At 47.4% G+C, this 18145-nt stretch overlaps 1 protein-coding gene across 1 annotated transcript; it reads left to right on the top strand.

The window, feature by feature from the left end:
* Positions 1–283: 283 nt before the first annotated feature.
* Positions 284–8827, top strand: PPIF (peptidylprolyl isomerase F). The gene is made up of 6 exons (XM_069796190.1): positions 284–559; positions 2842–2872; positions 3761–3849; positions 5977–6073; positions 6886–6961; positions 7390–8827. Exons 1-6 carry the CDS (start codon positions 371–373, stop codon positions 7523–7525), a joined length of 618 nt encoding a protein of 205 aa, XP_069652291.1. The 5' UTR covers positions 284–370; the 3' UTR covers positions 7526–8827.
* Positions 8828–18145: the final 9318 nt, after the last annotated feature.

Below are 18145 nucleotides of genomic sequence, written 5' to 3'. Positions count from 1 at the left end.
CAACAGCAACCCACCACAATCAAACATAAAACCCCAAACCAACAGCCCCCTACCCACCGCTGCGAAACGGATGGTCGGCGGCGAGAGGGCGGCACGGGCCCTGCTCAGCGGCGGCGAGGGCGGCCGGAGCGCAGCGGCCCGCTCTGGGCAGAGAGCGCCGGCTCCCGCCCTCCCTCCCTGCCGCCGGCAGCCGGCGGGCTCCGCCGCCCCAGCCCGCCTCGCCCCACAGCGCCCCCGCCGCCATTTTGCCCGGCGGGCCGCCCCCGGCGGGCGCCGTGGCGCCGCCCATAAAAGGCCGCGGCGGCAGCGGCCGCGTGTCTCTGCGGGTGCCGGTGTGCCCGGGACGCCCGCCCGCCCGCCCGCCCGCGGCATGCTGGCGCTGAGTGCCGCCCGCCGCCTGCTTCGCCCGCCCGGCGACCTGCTGCCGCCGTCGGGGCTCGCCTGCCTGCGGGCGGCCGGCGCCCGCCGTTGCTGCGCGGCCGGCGCCGGCCCGCCGAACCCGGTGGTGTACTTGGACGTGGGCGCCGACAACCAGCCGCTGGGACGCGTCGTGCTGGAGGTAGGGGCGCGGGGGCTGCCGGCGGCTCCCCTGGCGTCGGGGCCCGGGGGAGGGTGCCCGAGGAGCCGAGGGCGGCGGGCGCCCGGACATGGCGGTCGGTGAGCGGCAAGGTCAGGGCAGGCCCGGGGGCGGGTGACACGGCTGGCGCGGCCACCAGGGCCGGCTCCCGGGGCCGCGGCGGAGGCACGGCCGCCCCCGGTGTGGGCGTGAGAGGGGCCCGGGGGATGGCGGCCCTCGCCGGGCTGCCGGAGCCGCTGCCGGGCCGCCCTCGGGGCTCTGCTCGCTGGGCGAGAGGGCGGTGAGGTGGCTCCCTCCCGGGTGGAGGCGAGCGGGGGTCGGGAGAGGGCCGGAGTGGGCACCCGTCTTCCGTTTGCGGCGGTAATTGCCGCCGGCCTGTGTCAGCAGTCGGTAACCAAAGCCGTCCTCCCTGGGGACGGGTCTGTGGGGCTTGGTGCTGGCGGGTGGCTGCGGCCCCTGAGGTGGAGGTCGGGCCGTACTGTGGCAGGGAGCCTCAGCGGGAGACAACTTTGACCGGCGCTAGGAAAGCTGAAATACTAAACGAGAGTAAACTTAACTACTGAAGCGTACCGCTCGCTCGAGAGGAACAAGCACGGTTCCAGCAGCGAGAAAGTGCCCGCAGCCCCAGCGCGGCTCCGGGGGTCCGGCGCTGTCCGCGGGCGGTGGGACCCTCGCCTGGCTGCCCAGGGCTTGGCGTGCTCCTGGGGCAGCGCGCCCGCAGGGGTCTTCAGCCGCTCTTCCAGCTTCCTCCTGTTTTGTCCTTCTTTTTTTTTTCCTCCCCCCCCGGGTGCTTATTGTTTGATTCTTCGTCTTTGGTTTTCTGAGGTGCTGCCTCTTTGAGCTTCCAGCTTCGTGTGCATTGAAAGGTTTGCACAGCTCTGTTTGAACTGGCAGCTAGCTCAACAGCCAGCTCGCAACCAGCTTTACCATTAAAAATTCGGTCTCTGAAATAACTGCTGTTTAAAGAAGGCCTGAACAGGAAAACTGTGGTATGCGCTGCTCTTACGAAAAGCATGATAAGTGCTGAGACTTTAATTGTGGCATACGACGTATCCTTAGGGCCGGGCACATGCCTCTGAATAAATGTGTTGTGTACGGGAAGGAAGGAGCTCCAGAACATTGCGCTGGAGAGGGAATGCTGCTCTTACGAATTGCTGCCTACTGAGGGAATTCAGTGTGGCCTTCTGCCTCCAGCACCCACATTGGGTCTGTATCGATGGTTTGTTTTTTTTTAAATGTAGTTCGTAAGGATTCTCTCTAAAAGGGTTTCCCTGGAGGCTAGAGCCCAATTCATTCAAAGTGTCAGCATCTAAATTAATTGGACACTACCAGCTCTCATGTTCTCAGGAGGTAGTAGCATCTCGAAGGAGTTGTTGTAAAAATAGTGCTGTGCAAATTCCTTATTCCGTCGGTGAGATTTAGTGAATAGTTGGATGGTATTATAAAAATAGCATTAATGTTACTATATTTCTTTTGGCAGCATTTAATTTCCACATTAAAGATTTTTATTGTGCCCAGTTTACAAAATAGCTGAATGTGTTGCAGCATCGCCTTGAATCTTTGGCTAAGTTGTGGTTAGATTCAGCTGCAAGTTATAGGCATCTGAGGAGAGCATCCTAGGGAAGGAGCGTTAACTTCTTGCCACAGCCATGCTGTTTCTAGGTGTCTGCTGCTGGCCACTGTTGGGATGAGTGACTAGATAAAACTTGGGTTTGGCTGGGTTTATGTCACTTTTTCTAGGCAATTATAATACCATACATTTTTAAGATTAGTAAAAAGATGCATACCAATCAAAATCAGAAATTTTTGTTGGTAAAAAATGTGTATGTAACATCATGAGTCAATTCTGATGTACAGTTTCTGCTCTTCTTTTTCTTTTGCCTTTTCTGCAGATTTCAGCGGATGGCTCTGTGCTAGGGAGACTTTGATCTCTCCAGTTATATCCAAACTGGATTTGATCCTTGAGGTCCATCATAAAGATTCTTCTCTGTTACTGCTAAATTATTGTGTTGATCAATGAAATCATTAGGCACTGGTCAAGTTGCTCTTTATTAATTTGCCAAAAGTTGCATTGAGGGGATATTTTTAATTACTAGCCAAATGCTTGGAAAGTCTTAAGGTGTTCTTGGAATTTTGGGTGGCTCGTGATTTCAGATAGCTCATCGTCTTGGGAAGAGCATTCAGTTGTACCAGCCTCCCATGTAGAAGTTTTTCTTGTGTATGGAAAAAGCTGACTTCCTAATTTGTTTATTTTTCTTTCACAGCTGAAAGCTGATGTGGTTCCAAAGACGGCAGGTAAGGCAGCATCTCCAGAATTTCTTACTTAAATATTTAAGGCTTAGATTGTGATTTTCAGGAACAAGAACACTTTGTTACCTTTTGGAAACTATTTCCGTGTTCCATCCCCATTTGTTAAATAGAGAAAAACGGTAAGAACTTTGTCAGAACAGTGCTAGCAAGGAGTTATAATTTGTTGTCATTCCAAATAGTTTCATTTTGTAATTTGTGCCAAGACAGTACAGTCCATATGTTTGGTTATCAGTGGTGAATAAATATGTTTAAAAAACATATTCGTTTGCATTAAAATCAAATCCCAAAGCAAATGGGAAAGGATAAACCGAAGGGATGGTGTCTCTTAAGAGTTTCCAAAGAGCATATAGGGTTTTGTTTTCCTTGTCACTAGCTGATCAGTGGATTCATGTTACAAGGTTTTTGTGTTTTATCATGTGCTTCCTTCCTCATCTGTTTATGTAGTGGTTCTGAAAAACTTGTACTTGTCTTTTGGTTTCCACTAGATGAATATCTTTTCTTTTTTTTAAAAGCATCATGTTCCCAATTACTATAGAGAACAAAAGGCGTAAAAGTCAGAAAATGAAATCTTTGACTCCAGAGTGGTGGGTTTGGGGAGGCTGGGGGGTTGGACTTAAGGTATAACAGCAAAATAAAAGGGAGATGAGATTGAAAAGGGTTGTGTTTGTACCCTGTTCTGAGGCTAAACAAGCTTTGTTTCCTTAGCTTTATAACAGAGGTTTTTTAAAGCATGGAAACAGCTAATAAGTTGATAATACCTTAAAGATACTATAAAATTTTTGAAGTGTATAAACTTAAGACAGAGTTAATCTAGTCGTGTTTATATTATGTATCACGTATGGCAACATAATACTTTATGCTTTCTTTTCACAGAAAACTTTAGAGCTCTTTGTACTGGTGAAAAAGGATTTGGGTATAAAGGATCCACTTTTCACAGAGTGATTCCTTCATTTATGTGCCAGGTAATGTTTCTTTTTTTACTTTTGCTATTAAATTTATCTGTATGTTAGTAATATATTTTTAGAACCAGTTAGACTAGTAGTAACATTTTAAGTGGCTCTGCTCTAACCTTTGCTAACTACAGAATAAAGAAGTGACAGTGTGACTTGCATTGCTGCTGTTTGTGCTATGGCTATTGCTTAGCACATCTTTTGTACAAATAAATGTAAATTATGTGTAGACTGTCTTAAACTGGTTTAAGGCTTTCTGCTTTTGTGTAGCAGTGTACTTTAGTGTGGGGCGTATTTGGTAAAATTGCTTGGGAGAAGCATTTGTGAGTAGAATGACAATCAACCTTGTGTTCCAAGTGAGCCAAGAAAACAATGTGTCCTTCTTTATTCCTAGTAGAATAATCTGTTCATAATGTGTTTTTTACAAAAAAAAATTTTCTTTTTTTTCTGAACATCTCCCTAATAGGGAGGGGAGGAGGGAACCAAAAGGGTACATTGGGGTAGATTTTGGGATGATGCACCTGAAATGGATGTTGTTTTGATTTAAAGGATGAATCTTTCAAAATTCTGAATTAAAGTCCATGCATGTTAGTAATGTTTACTTAAACAGCAGCAGCAAGAACGACAACAAACAAAAACAAACGGAAAAAGCCTTTTTGAGAGCCTTTTTTTCTACTCTGCTTGGCAGATGAGCAGGATTTCAGCTGTTGTAGTGCACTGGATTGTATGATTCCTGGTGGTCCTCTCTTCCCTTAAAAGAAGCTACGTTTCAACAAGATTGTATCGTAGAATGGCTCTGTAAAAAATTGGATATTAAGGTTATAATAACTGTGCTTTATTTATTAACTGATGACTGTAATGGTTCCCTCTTCTTGCGGGACAAGTGTGCTGTAAAGGACCTATTTTCTTGCCTTTGAAATGCAAACTAAGGTTTTTTGTGATACTGACAAAGGGATAAAGTTTTGAAGTCTTGGTCGGATCAGAAGTACATAAATATAAGAAAAATAGAAATCCTACACTCAGTTCTACCACTAATTTGTGAAGTTCTGTGTAAGTCTTCTCCTTGCCTCCCCGTTTTGTCCAAAAAAAATCCCCAAAATGAGGATACTAGGTGGTTGACGCCATGGTATGGTGAGATGATGAATTAATGTTTAGGAATTACTTGTTAGTCGTTACCAAAGTGGAAATACTGTCATAGGTTTCAAATATTTAAGGAGAGAGAGGAAACAGTAGAGGCCTTTCCACTTGTTGAGATGCAGTGTTACGATGATTCAGGCAATTGGTATAGCCTAATTGGAGGTCATTATACCCAGGACTTGGCAATTCAGATGCCTCTGCATGGCATGCAGCATGGAGAACATACTTCTGGGAGTGCGTAGGAGTAGCTGTAACACCACCTGTAATAGATTGCTCAAGGTGAAAATGGAAAGATGAACATCACATGAAATACTTGTTAGGTACGAGTTCTTTGTTGGTGTGGGTGGTGTTGCTTCCAGGAGAGGAGATGGCAGATTGCTGGAAGCAGTGTGTAGTAGCCAACTCTGGGAGTTGCTGCGGCTGGTTTTTTTGTTTGTTGGGTTTTGTGTGTCTAACGTAAGACAGGTGGTCACATCTGTCCCAGCAAACAGCATGTAGCTGAGGAAAGTTTAAAATAGCTCAGGTGTAACACTTAAACAGCAAAACCTAGAAACAGCAAATAGTAATAATGGAGATCCTGACCAGTATTTATACCTGTTGGAAGAAAGAGAGGGAGAAAAGAAGAGTTCTCAGATCTTGCCTGTGGTAATGAATTTGGGTGATTTTGTTTTGAGGTCTTTGAGGTGTTTCTTAAAACTACTGCTATTTGTTGCATCACGTTTGGGAGCAGGGCTGGTAACTTAGGAAGGGCATTGTTGGAGTTACGGATGTCAGTTGGAGAATATCAGCAATATCTGGAGCAGAAATTTACTTTTAGCTTTATTGTGTCTTCATCTAGTTGCATGGTTTTAAATCCTCATGTGACCATACTCATTCTTAACTTGAAGAAAATTTGCTGATTTTATTACTTTTAAGTTAGAGTGAGTATATTTTCAATAGCATCACTTCTGATGTAAAATAATGCCTGTGTGCTAGTGAAGTTAACAGCCATTTCTGTTTTAGGGTGGTGACTTTACAAATCATAATGGAACTGGTGGAAAATCCATCTATGGCAGTAGATTTCCAGATGAAAATTTCACACTTAAGCATGTAGGACCTGGTAAATAAACATATTCTTTCTACCTTCTGATGACTGTAATGAAGCATTGTTTATGAACATGTATTTTTAAAAAGTAAGGTTTTTTAGATGTGTGGGGCACTTGGTAGTTACAGAAATATCAAGGAAGTTTAACGATGTATTGTCCCTGGCATGTGCTTATTTGTGTAGACTGCTGTACAAATATAAGTCAGCCTGTAACGGGTGACATTGCCACTCTTGCCCTTCCTATAAAAGGGACTGTGCAAAATAAAGTGTTGGGCTTTTTTGTATTTTACTTAGAATTCTACAAAGGTGAAATTACTGCTTTTATTTTTCTCTTTTGTAAGTCATAGACTTGAATTTTCACTTAGATGATTACTACAGAAGTGAAACAAAGCAATCTGGGATTTCTTATTTACTTACACAGGCACGTCCTTTTAAGCTCAAATTAAATCAAGAAAAAATAAAGGAAAAGCCATACATAAGAAAATCTAATTGAATTCTGTAGTCTCTTTCTTGGGTTGTTACTTCCTCATCACAGGAGACTCCTGCTGCTGTTGAACCGCAGTAGAGGTTACCTGATGTTAATCACATTCAGGACGTGTACAACTAATTACATTACTAACATTCTTGCTGTGGAAAGAAGGGAGGCTGGGCCTGAGGGAATAGTCAAAAGACAAGAAGTTGGCATTAGAAATCATTTGGAGACAAAGTGAGACCATCACATCTTCTGTCTGTCCATCTTTAGTCTAAATGTGCGGAGGAAAATTGTCTTCTCCGCTGCATGCTTGTTAAACCAATCTAATAAGCTGCTGCTGGTGTTGTTGTTCTAGGTGTTCTTTCAATGGCCAATGCAGGACCCAATACAAATGGATCTCAGTTCTTCATTTGCACTGCAAAAACCGAGTGGTAGGTTCTCAGCCCTGCATATTAACCTGAAGAATAGATGCCTGGATTCAGAGGGTTTGAGATTTTCTTAGGGGGTTTTTTGTTGTTGTTTGTGGGTTGATGGGGGTTTGTTTGTTTGTTTTGGTTTAGGGGTTTTGTTTTTCTTTCTAATTTCCAAATTACTTGACTCACAGTGGAAAATAAATTGTTTTGTGCTACCTGGGGGAGGAAGGGCTGTGAGGGTAACAAAGCTGCTATCCCTCATAATGCTTCTAAGGTCCAGAGCTAAAAGTATTTCATGTCACTTGTAGAGGAGTTGTGCGTTTGCCATAGAGTTGATCAGCAGGTGAGAGCTATGAAGATCTGCTAGACATCCTTTCACTGAGCTTAGTTTGGTTCAGTCTTTATGTTGTTTTAAGTAAAACTGCCCTTGTTTATTTGTTTTACAGGCTAGATGGAAAACATGTTGTTTTTGGGCATGTAAAGGAAGGAATGGATGTCGTGAAAAAAATTGAGAGCTTTGGTTCCAAGAGTGGAAAGACCTCCAAAAAGATTGTCATTACTGACTGTGGTCAGCTGTCCTAGCCTTTTGCCCTACCATTCAGGACAACTTCGATGCTGTGAAAAGTGAATCATAAAAAACCCCAAACGTTTCTGATCCCATGAATAGCACCTATGGAACCATAGTTTCTATTTAACTTGGTCCAACTTTTATTCTTACATTGAATAATATTGATTAAAAGCACAAAACAATAATTGAAACATGTTTTAACTGAGCTACCGTGGTAGTCACACTGATTTGCTGGAGTCCCATTGCGTTTTGAAAGAAGTAGTGCAGTCACTCAGCATATCCGACTGCAGTGTTGATACTGTTCTTAGTATTTGGGTGTTCCAGGTGTTAGAATCGGTGGTGGAGTTGACAACTAAGTGTTCTGTACCTGGGGGGTTACATACAAATTGAGAAATACCTTGTTTCCTTTGGTGCTAATGAACGCCTGTTCTGTTGTTCATCTCATCATTTTGAAAAAATAATGCTAACTAGTGCTCTCAAGGCTGTCTGCAACATGACTGTCAGACATCTTCTTTCTGTGTCTCAATTTAAGTCTATCCAGTAAAATTAATGTGTGGTTGTAGGGTTTTTTTAAATTAATTCTGTTTTAATCTTTTCTTTTTTTGTAGTCTCAGACCACTGTTTTAAACTGAACTCTACCTTACCTTGCTTCAATGGAGCAATTTGACTTTTGGGTTAAGTAAATTGCTTTAGGTTGAATTAGCCTACTACTAGAGCTCTACCTGGGCAATAAGACCACAAATTAGCCAGAAGATCATGGGACTTTTTTTATTACGCAACTGTGAACTTACTCGAAGTGCAGTTCTGCTCTGAGACCTGGTTCTGTGAGGAATACAGCACAGTTCTCAAAAGATAGCCTATTTTTGCACTTTGAGAATATAATCAGAGTATAGTAAGCTTTCTTGAGTGAGAAACAGGTTTCATTGCTTTTTTGTCCTGTTGGTCCTGCGAAGTCAGCCCACCTTGGGTATTACTTGGATTATGATTTCTTCTCATACATCATCAGCAGAAGTCAAAATCGGTCACCACGAAATCGCAAGGCCTAATTGGTGCAGCAGAATCGTTATTGTTGGGGTTGATGTACGAGAAGGAAAGAATTCAGCTGATCAGATAAACACATTTCGTTTGTATAAACTAGTATGTTTTATGTGGAGTGCTTGAGCAGTAACAAATGTTGGAACCTCACAACATCACTTTCAGAATCACTAAAGCTGTAAAGTAGTAATGCATGGGGAAAAAAGCACTTGACTGGTTTTGTGCAATAATCTTGTTACTGAAGAGAAAAATAAAATGTGATGGCTGTCTTCAAATGTGAATTTACTTCCATTGCATTCTGATAATATGTGGGTTTAAAACTATTTTGCACTGGATTTTTTTTTCCACTGAGGGCTGCATTCTTGTGTGTATGAGGTAGTATTCAGAGTGTAATTTTGCAGAAAATGGAATTGAAAAGCTTTTTATTCTTTCCACTCTAGCTGTTTCATGTTTCTTTGTAGGATTTTTTTAAATACTAATTTGTGCTTGTTTGGCTTATTTCAGTTTGATAGAATAATGATTTTTTTGTTGTTGTTATCTTAATTTCTATACGAAAATAATTAAAAACAGTTTGGCCACAAAAAAAGTCTGTTCCTTTCTTAAATATGACTTTGCACACTTACTTGAAAGCAGGAGTGTGAGGAGCTGAAACCTGTTGTGTTTACTCGGGCTATTCTATTCTGTCCACTTTGCGATGTGTCTGATCTAGTGGTATTCAGAAGCCATGCTGTTGTTCAGAGGTACAGCCAGCGAGAGATGGGGTAATGGTGCCATGCTTTGCCTCTCGCTCGTGAATCTAAAATATCTGGTGTATGGATAATGGTTCAGGTTTTGAGACTCTTGTCTGATTTATTCTATTAATTTTCAGAGATAATGGGGAAAGTGTAAATTTACTGGGTGTTTATTTTTTAAATATCTGATTTCCTTTCCGAAAAGTTGGTAGTTCCAGCTTTTTGCTGGACAATTGAGGAAAAGCTCCTTCCTTGCTGTGTTATCAGAGATGACCTTAAGAATTTAGCATCTGCCTGTAGTGTCAGCGGTATTTGTAGACTGGAAAGCCCAATGGAAGGTGCTTTGCCACAAAGCAGTCCATTTTCTCAGAACTGTGTTAAGCCTTAAATAAGTAATAGTATTATGCATGTTATTATGATGTATTACGTATGGCTGTGGCTTTTACAGGCACAGTTTTGCCCTAACTTTGGAAATGTAAAAGGCAATATTTTCCATCAAGGCTCACAGTTTTGACTAGAAGATACATATGTAAGACCTGCAGAATCCCTTTGATTAGTAGCACGGGTTGCAGTGTCTCCATGGGGCTGGCTTTGGTTTCCAGATACCAGTCCTCTGCATACTTTTGTCTGCCAGAAGAAAGTCTTTGCTGCTTGGGTGCTTACAGCAGTGGAATGTGAGTCTTATTAAAGTTTTGACAAACTAAACTGGTCAATCTCTTAAAGTTTTCTTCTATAAAGTATCTTCCTCAAAGCGAATTTTTCTGGGGTGCTGTTCTTCCTGTTTTTACTTTCTTTTTTCTCCCCGCCCCGCTTCCCGTTATTTAAAAAGAAAAGGCACAGAGCTCTATTCCAGTATACATCTTGCACCCTGCAGCACTGCAGCAGTGTTCCTGTCCTGACAATACACAGCTACAGCTTGTACTAAGTATCCCCGAGCTAATGTTAGGAGGCAGTTGTGGCACCCAGTATGCCACAGCAAGCGTTGCGGGACCTCGGCACGCTGGATGGCTGGCCCTAGCCCTCTGTGGTCCTGTGGCTGTCAGTCTTGGGTAGCTTGTCCGCTTCTGTATGCAACCCGAAGTCAGGATTGCAGTTCATGGGTAAGTACATGGAAATTGGCCTTTGCTAGTAATTCTCTGCCAGGATCTAATTTTTTGCAGGATCCTAAGTGCCCATCTCTTTCCTGTTAGCCCTCGTGTATCGCAAACAGTGACTAGAAGAGGGTTCTCCTTTTGCAGCCTTGCTTGATGGTTTTGTCAGCTTCAAAATCATGGGCTAGAATAGGAAGAGTTAGGCAGTGCCAGGAATTGTTTGTGACCCCCTTCCTCCAGGATTTTGTACCCTTTTATAGCAAAATGATAGATGTTATGACAACGATAAACTCGGCTTCACAGCCCTGTCACGTACAGAAAAGGACTTTGACTTCTAAAGTTAATCCACTTCAACTGTGAGGTAGGAAACTGCCCAAAATTATTTTTGAATACATTTAGATGTTAAATGGATATGCTTTCCTTGTCTTCTGCTGGTAAAAAGCATTGATCTTAAAGCAATTCAGAGCATGGTTTATTTCAAAGCAGGTGAGCGATCCCAGAGTAACTGATGTTACTCACGTGTATATTAAAATGTGAGAAATTGCTGCCATACCCGTTGAAGAACGGTGTGGTTTTTCCACGCCCTGCCCGGCGGTCTGTTACTTCAGTGCTGCTTCTGGCACAGCAGCTCTGGGGCAGAGCGGTGCCCTCCAGCGCGGCGGAGGGTTGGATCCAACCTCTGCTCTTCTGTGGTAAGAAATGCATCTCCCCGCCGAACGATCGGTGCGGAAGCTGAAGCTGCTTCTCCCCCGGCGTGTCTGACCGCAGCTGCCCAGTTCGGTCCGACCCTCGGCCGCCGGTCAGGGGCCGGGCGGCGGGTCGGGTGGCTCCGCGGCAGCTGGAGCAGTTGGCGAGTCGCCGCTGGCGGACGAGGGGTGCCGGCGGCGGGCTGCCCCGGCCTTCCTGCCTCTCCCCTCCGGCGAACGGCCGCCCGCGGAGGCCTCACCCCGCCGCCCGCGGAGCCCGCCTTCGGGCCGGCGGGGGGGACTCGCTGTTGCCCCGCTCCCCGCCAGATGGCACCAGGCGACCGCTCGCGGCGTGCTCGGCCGGCGCCGACATCTTCGGCGGCGCCTTTTCCTTCGTGACCGCGGCCAAGGAGCTAGAGGTCAGCAAGCACCGCTAGCTTCAGGTGAGCAGCGGGTGGAATCACAGCAGCGTTGGCGACACGCCGTCCCGCAGCTCCCTTTCGGCTACGCTGGCGTGAGGCGAGCTGCACTTCACTACTGCTCGGGTGCCACAAGCTGCAGTTGCGTGTCTTGCCGGGTGTAAACCCTGCGATCCCTGGAGGGGATCCTTGACCCTTCAGCTCCTGCGGGACGAGAAGACAAATCAGTGAAGTAGCGTCTTTCCCAACCGCAACCGCGCGTTGCCGCGATCTGTGGCTTGCTGGGGTGCGATGGAAGGCGTTAAAATGGGGTGTATCGTCTGCAACAGTTTTGGGGGAGACGACTGATTAGAAATCCTGCACAGCTCTAATAGATCACAGAAGAGAAGGAAAGGCATTCACTGTGGAGCTGTGGCCTTGAGAGGAGCTGCAGTGTGCTACTGCAGGATTTCACCTGGATGTCTAGAGTAAAAGTCTGCACTCAGCTGGAAGAGGGGTTGGCCCATCCGGGCTGCCTCTGGGGTGAGGCATGGGCACGCCGGGAAAAGAGCCTGCAGAGCGAGCTCCATGGTGGCTACCACTGACGTGCTTCCAAATGCAACACAAGTAAGAAACAACACGCTCAGAGGGCACCCTTAGGTACAGTGCAAATAAATATACACAGAAAAAATGAGTTTATATTTCAAAGTTGTTTCAACAAACTCACAAATGTTTTTGTTTAGTCTCATGTTTTAATTATTTGTTCCAGACTCTCTGCTTACATAAATTGCTTTCTTTGGTGCTAGACTGAGGCTATGTCTCTTTGTTTATAAAGTTTAAACGCTTTGAAGTCAAGACATTTCGAGGTACAAAATGTTGTTCTCTTGTAATGCCGTATACTCTGTTGGTAGCGATATATCAACAGTCAGAACCTCAAAGAAGTGAATTACTTAGAGTACAAATCATGTTACTTGACATTTCAAGGACAATCTGGATGTCCTGCTGCTAGCTGAGGATTTGCAGTTGGACGCTTTCTACCCAATTTAGAAGTAGCCAGGCTAAAAAAGACATTGACATTCCAGTGAAAAACTTTCAAATCTTGAACTGCAGATTTTTGTATTGAGTCTGACTCTGTTTAAAGACATAGTATGAACCAGCTGATCACAGGTGAATTTTGGCCCAAAATCTTCGCAGCCAAAAACATCAATTTGTTGCACCGTCAAGCTGAAAACTGAACTTTGGCAGCAGTTGTCCTGAGCCTTGACATTCCTTCTCCAGTTCCCAGCTCTGATTTTTCCACAACAGCTCTGGATACGCCTTTTCCATGCTCTCCTGCCTCCATGCAGACCCTACGTCTGCCAGGGGATGCTGCTCAGGGTGCTGCGGCCACCCAGAGCCTGCATCCTGCGTTAGGCGTGGGTGAGCTGCCAGATGGCGGGAGAGAAAAGAGCCGTAGCAGTGTGAAAGCACAAGTACCTCTCCCGTGTAACCTCTTTCCCCTTGCACTGGTTGAGGCCTGGGAGCCCCACGTCAGGGCCGGGCCGTGCCGCCGGCTGGCTGAGCCCCTGCCTCGCTCCCCTGTACGTAATGGGGACTGCGTACAGGTTGCTTCGTGTGAGCAAAACTGCTTTCCCAGCAGTACCCAGCTGAGTGAGGGCAGACAGATGGAGATTAGCAGTGGTTTTCTCTTCTCCTGAAAACCTCCAAGAGAAGGAGCTCCCGCGCCTGCACAAGGAGACCCATTGTGCCCTGGCGTGGTGGAGAGGGGGGCTTGGGCTTGGGGGAGCCGTAGGACAGAAAGGAGTGGGGAAGCAGGTGGCTCACTGCTTTGGGAGGCAAACAGCAGCAAAGAGGTGGTTTTCTTCTCTTGTCAGAGCTGAGGCCAAGGGTCTCCAGGGCTGGCAAGGGCATGATTTAAGAGCTGGGGTGCAGGAGGACCTTCAGGGTGAGCTATAAATGGTGGGAGATGAAGGGACTTGAGGCAATTGCCCGAGGCTGGAGAGCTCACTGTGGCGGGAGAGGGAGGTGGTTCTGTTACAGGGGATCTGAATGAGGACAAGCTTGTTTGACTTCAGATGCTGTACCTAGGTGGAGAAGGGTTTGAGGGACCTCACTGCAGAAGGTTGTGAGTACCTGCTGCCTGTTCTGTCAGTGGTGAAGGAGATGCCCTGGGACGTAGTTGGAAATAAATTTTGCTGGTGTTTTTTACTTGATTTCAGTGCAACAGTATCAGAGATTAACGCCAACTCCAAATTGCTTGTTATTTATTAGCTGGTTAAGTGAACAAAACCCTAAAATTCAGTCATCATTGGGATTGATGAAGTTTGAGAAGAAAGGAGGAAAACTTGCTCAGCAGCACACCTTGTCATCTCTCAGGAATTCAGCAAAACGTTCAGGTCCCAAAGGCCGCGGGGAAGGGCAGCATCAATAAGCAGGTAAGCGGACTTCAAGCTCTAAAACTGCTGCTCTGGTCTACCTGTCCCCATTGAGGGGACCATTCTTCACCTGGTTTGATAGCATGCCATGCACTTTGCTTGATGTTAGCCTGTGCTCACTGTGCATATATATTTTTGAGCTTTAAAATACAGGTTATAGCTTGTGTGTAAATGTCAGCGTACCTCCAACCGAACTGCAGCCTTTGCTATGAGTGCTTCAATGTGTGTGTGTTTCAGCAGAGCACCTGCTTAACCGCAGGGCTCAGAGAGGGTTTCTTCCAGTAGTCCTCCCCACATCATCTCCAAATGTGGCTACTGCAGCTGCGAGCGAGTGGGCGTAGGGTGAGGGGACAGGCACAGCAACCGCTCCTCAGGGCCACCTCCACGCAGAGGCACGGCATTGCTGAGGTCCACCCCGGCACATGCCGGAGAGAAACCATCCCTCACCAGGCAGGAAGGAGCAATGGTTTCACAGCATTTATTATTTATTAGGAAGCTACATTTCTTTTTGCATCCATATCCCGGACCTGGAGGTCTGAGGTGCAGGGTTGGACCAGGGGTGCTGGTGTGGCTCCGTCCTCCTCCAATGGGTCACTATTTTTAACCACCCTCAAGAAACGTTGGTGTGAATTCCCGGTTCTTTTTACCAGCCAGGACAAAACCCACGTAACTGGAGAAAATAACTGACTGTGTCTTTAAGATGGGTCAAGGAGAAGTTAAAAATGTGCAGATACAGAGATTTGGGGGGGAAAAACTCTGTCACCGTTCTCATTTTCACTCACCTCCTACTTAAAATTTATCCAGGAGGGTAGGCAGAGGAACACAACAGCTGCTAAAATTACTAGGTGGAAATCATTTTTAGCAGGCGCAAGTGTCTTGTGGTTTTCCTGCTCACTCTCCCCCACTGCTCCTACCTCATCCCCGGCTGGCTGCAGTTTCCTCCAGAGAGGCTTTCGTGTCGCTGGTGTCTCTCTAATAACAACCGCTGTCACAGCCGAGCCAAAGGCGATCTGTTAGCGATGTGCGGCAGCTGCAACGCCAGCCTCAGCTGGGACCCTGGCCCCGAGGAGGAGCCCTGGGCCGGGCTCGCATGGCTCTCCGAGGACTCGCTGCTCCGACCCCACCACTGGCACAGCTGACACAAGGTGGTCCTCGGAGATGCAGAGGAGTGTGAGGAGGAGGAGGCGGCAGCTGCTAGTATTTAGGCTTTGCTGGAGCAATAAATTTTGCATTAGTACTAAACAGTGCACGCTCCAAATGATGCAGTGTCTTAGGGGTTTTTTTTTTTTCCCCTGCCAAAAGTCAGCTTTTGGTTAGGATTTTATTTTTTTGGAAGCAGTGTTGCTATTAACTTGATGGTTGCCAAGGCCAAACAAAGTGCAAAGTGTCCTTGGAGAAAGCTGCGTGATTCTGTACATTAAAAACTGGGGGATGCCAGCACGCAGTCTCGGCCTCGCAGCCTGTCACATGCTTTGCTTATGTCGCCAGGATCCTATAAATGCTTTTGCTGCAATTTTAAAGAACGTTTCCTTGCTTAAACTGGAGAAGCTCAAGCTTTGCATTTTTTTGGTCTGATTCTTTTTTGGTACGGGGTTGTACAGCTTGTGGGAGGAGCGTGCAGCGGAGCCAAGGCAGGCTGGCTGGGCAGGGGTGAAAGGGTTATAGCTTGGGGCCAGCATGCAGTTACACCCAAACACGGAGCTACAGCCCATGTCCCCCACCCTGAGCACAGCATGACGTTACGTAGCTGTTAACCCACTAACCCTTGGCCCCTTGACTCACTGGTGTACGCAAACAATAGGCTGGCCCTGCGCAATGGGGAAACAATGCAGATTGCTGCCCTGACAGGCGCCGCGAGCATTAATTACCTGTGGCTGACAAGGGAGGTCTTTAAGATTGCTGTTGGGTCTGTGGCAGCGCCTCGGATCGAGAGCTGGGGCCGACTTTGCAGGGCACGGTGTACGTACGCCAGGTCAAGCAGCTCCCAGCCCAGAGCTGCCTGACAAAATAGCCCTTTGGCTCGGATGCCTCCCTCCTTGCTGTTGCCATCACCCGCTCTCCTCTGTGCACAGTCGGTGATGTCAAGCAACAGAGAGTTCAGAGCAAGGGAGCTGCAGAGAGAACTCTTCCTTGGCTCCTGATACGAGGCCGTGCAGCTCAGTCCCCTGAGATACCTACTCCCTCCACCCCACAGAGGAAACCTGAAGGAAGCTGCAATTTGGCCCACTGCCAGAAGATTTGGCCGTGACTGTGGCACCCCTGGGTCAGCAGGGTGCAGGCAGAGCTTTGTCGTGCCCCGTGAGGAGGGAGCGTGCTAAGCCCCTGCGTGGCAGAGCTCCCGGTGCGAGATCCGCTCTCCGAAAGCGCGGCCGTCCTCCCCACCTCCTCCCGACAGAGCAGCGCGCTTGCAGCTGTGGCACCGACAGCCGTGAGGCTCTGAAGGTAGGGCTGGATTTGGGGCTGCAGGCTGGCGGTGGGGCCGGGCAGTGTGGCGTGGGCAGGGGGACGTGACGGTGGCACCGCCGCCACCGGGAGCGGGCGCAGCCGGGCAGTTGTCGCAGGGCATCATGAACACACGTGCTGCTGCTTGCGCTTTCCTTACACAGGCATTTGGGTGCTGAAGATGCACTCCCTCTAATGCCCAGCTGGATCTTGCCCTGTGCTAAAGCGACTCCCCCAGACTGCAGCGAGAGCACGCCGTTCCCTCGATTGCCTGTGAGTCACCCGCCTGAAATCACGCCTTAATACCATCGTCTTTCCAGTAAACCTACCAGTGAAGGCAGATGTTGACTGGGAAACCGAACTCCAGGCGTGTGCGGTGTTTGCTGATCATCGCCAGTTTGTGCCCCTCACATCCAGCTGTGCCTCCAGCGGGGGAGGACGAGGGGGGGCTCGGGGCATCTGCCTTCAGCCTGCGCTGCTTCTGCCTGCCTGTGCAGGGCGGGGGTCTCCCGGCAGGGCTGCAGCTCTCGGGCTCTTGTCACTGACCCACCTTTGGAGGACGAAGGTGGACACGGCTGCCTTGGCTCCAAGCAGTGCTCCTGCATCCCTTTGGGCTGCAGACTCGTCCCTCTGAGAAACCTGGCCTGAAAGCATCAATCCCAAATCGCTGAAGCTAAAAGAGGTGCAAGGATTTAATATACAGGGAAAAACCCCCGCTCCCCATTAAATGCTTTCCTTTGACTGCAGGGTGAACAGGATCACACAGAGCTTGAGGGCTCAAACCACGAGACAGCAAAAGGGGAGATCACCAGTGGACTGGCCACCTCTGGGGTAGCTGTTGTTACAAACTGCTTGCTGGAACTGGCTGTGTCACGCTGGGTCAAGGCAAAGCAGTTCATTTTTCCAGTGCTTTTATTCTGTTTCTTTTCCAGTTGTTTTGAAACTACTGGAAAAGCAGTTCGATGCCCCTGGATTTTGGAAAATAGTATTCATGCACACAGATGCGGGAGTGCATAAAGAAGGACTGCTAGATACTTCTTTTAGTTGTAACGATGACTTCATTTCTGGGGTGAACTGGAGGATTATATGATGGTTAGTTACAAAATGCATAGAAATTGGTGTGGAACAGTGGGGAAGATAATTACGTCTTGCACTTCTCCACCTTTTCAGCACCGTTTGCTTCATGCCGAAATGAAAGGAAATGCTTTTTTCCCTTCACAATAATATGAAATAATTTTCCAGAAACCATCCTGGCCCAGATCGCCTTAAGCAGAGTTATAAAACCGCATCTGGTTCGCACACAATTCACAAGAGAGGGCGGCCAAACTGTACCCTGATGGCTCAATGACATGCCCTTCCTGTGGGGTCCTGCGGCATGCAAACCCAAAAGCTGTGGCTGGCCCCTAATTTTACAACCCCGCTTTTTGGCCATGCTCAAAAATGTGATTTCTTGAAGTCTGCAGCTAACGCTTCTCTCTGCCATTAAGATCTGATTCCTGAGAAAGGTGGAGGAGGCAGCGGGTGTGGGGAGCAGCCGGGGGGGGGCTGGTTACCTTCACCTGCAGGCAGCACAGCAGCATTTCCCAGCTGCTGATGATATTTTTACTCCCATTTAATTACTGCCCCAGTTAATGAGGTTTATATCCTTTCCTTCCATAGCTGTTTCAGAGGGTATCTGAGGAGCAGGGTGGCAGGGGGCACCTCCACCCGCCAGCAGCAGAGGAATGTCCTTTGCTGCCAATGTCACACCTGAGGTGCGACAGCAGCATCCTGCATTGTGGGGACAGGATAACGTATTCCTTCCACTTCCTATTTT

The sequence above is a fragment of the Haliaeetus albicilla genome, chromosome 11 (assembly GCF_947461875.1).
Source record: "Haliaeetus albicilla chromosome 11, bHalAlb1.1, whole genome shotgun sequence".
Taxonomy (NCBI): Eukaryota; Metazoa; Chordata; class Aves; order Accipitriformes; family Accipitridae; genus Haliaeetus; species Haliaeetus albicilla.
This window is presented reverse-complemented; position numbering and strand designations above follow the sequence as displayed.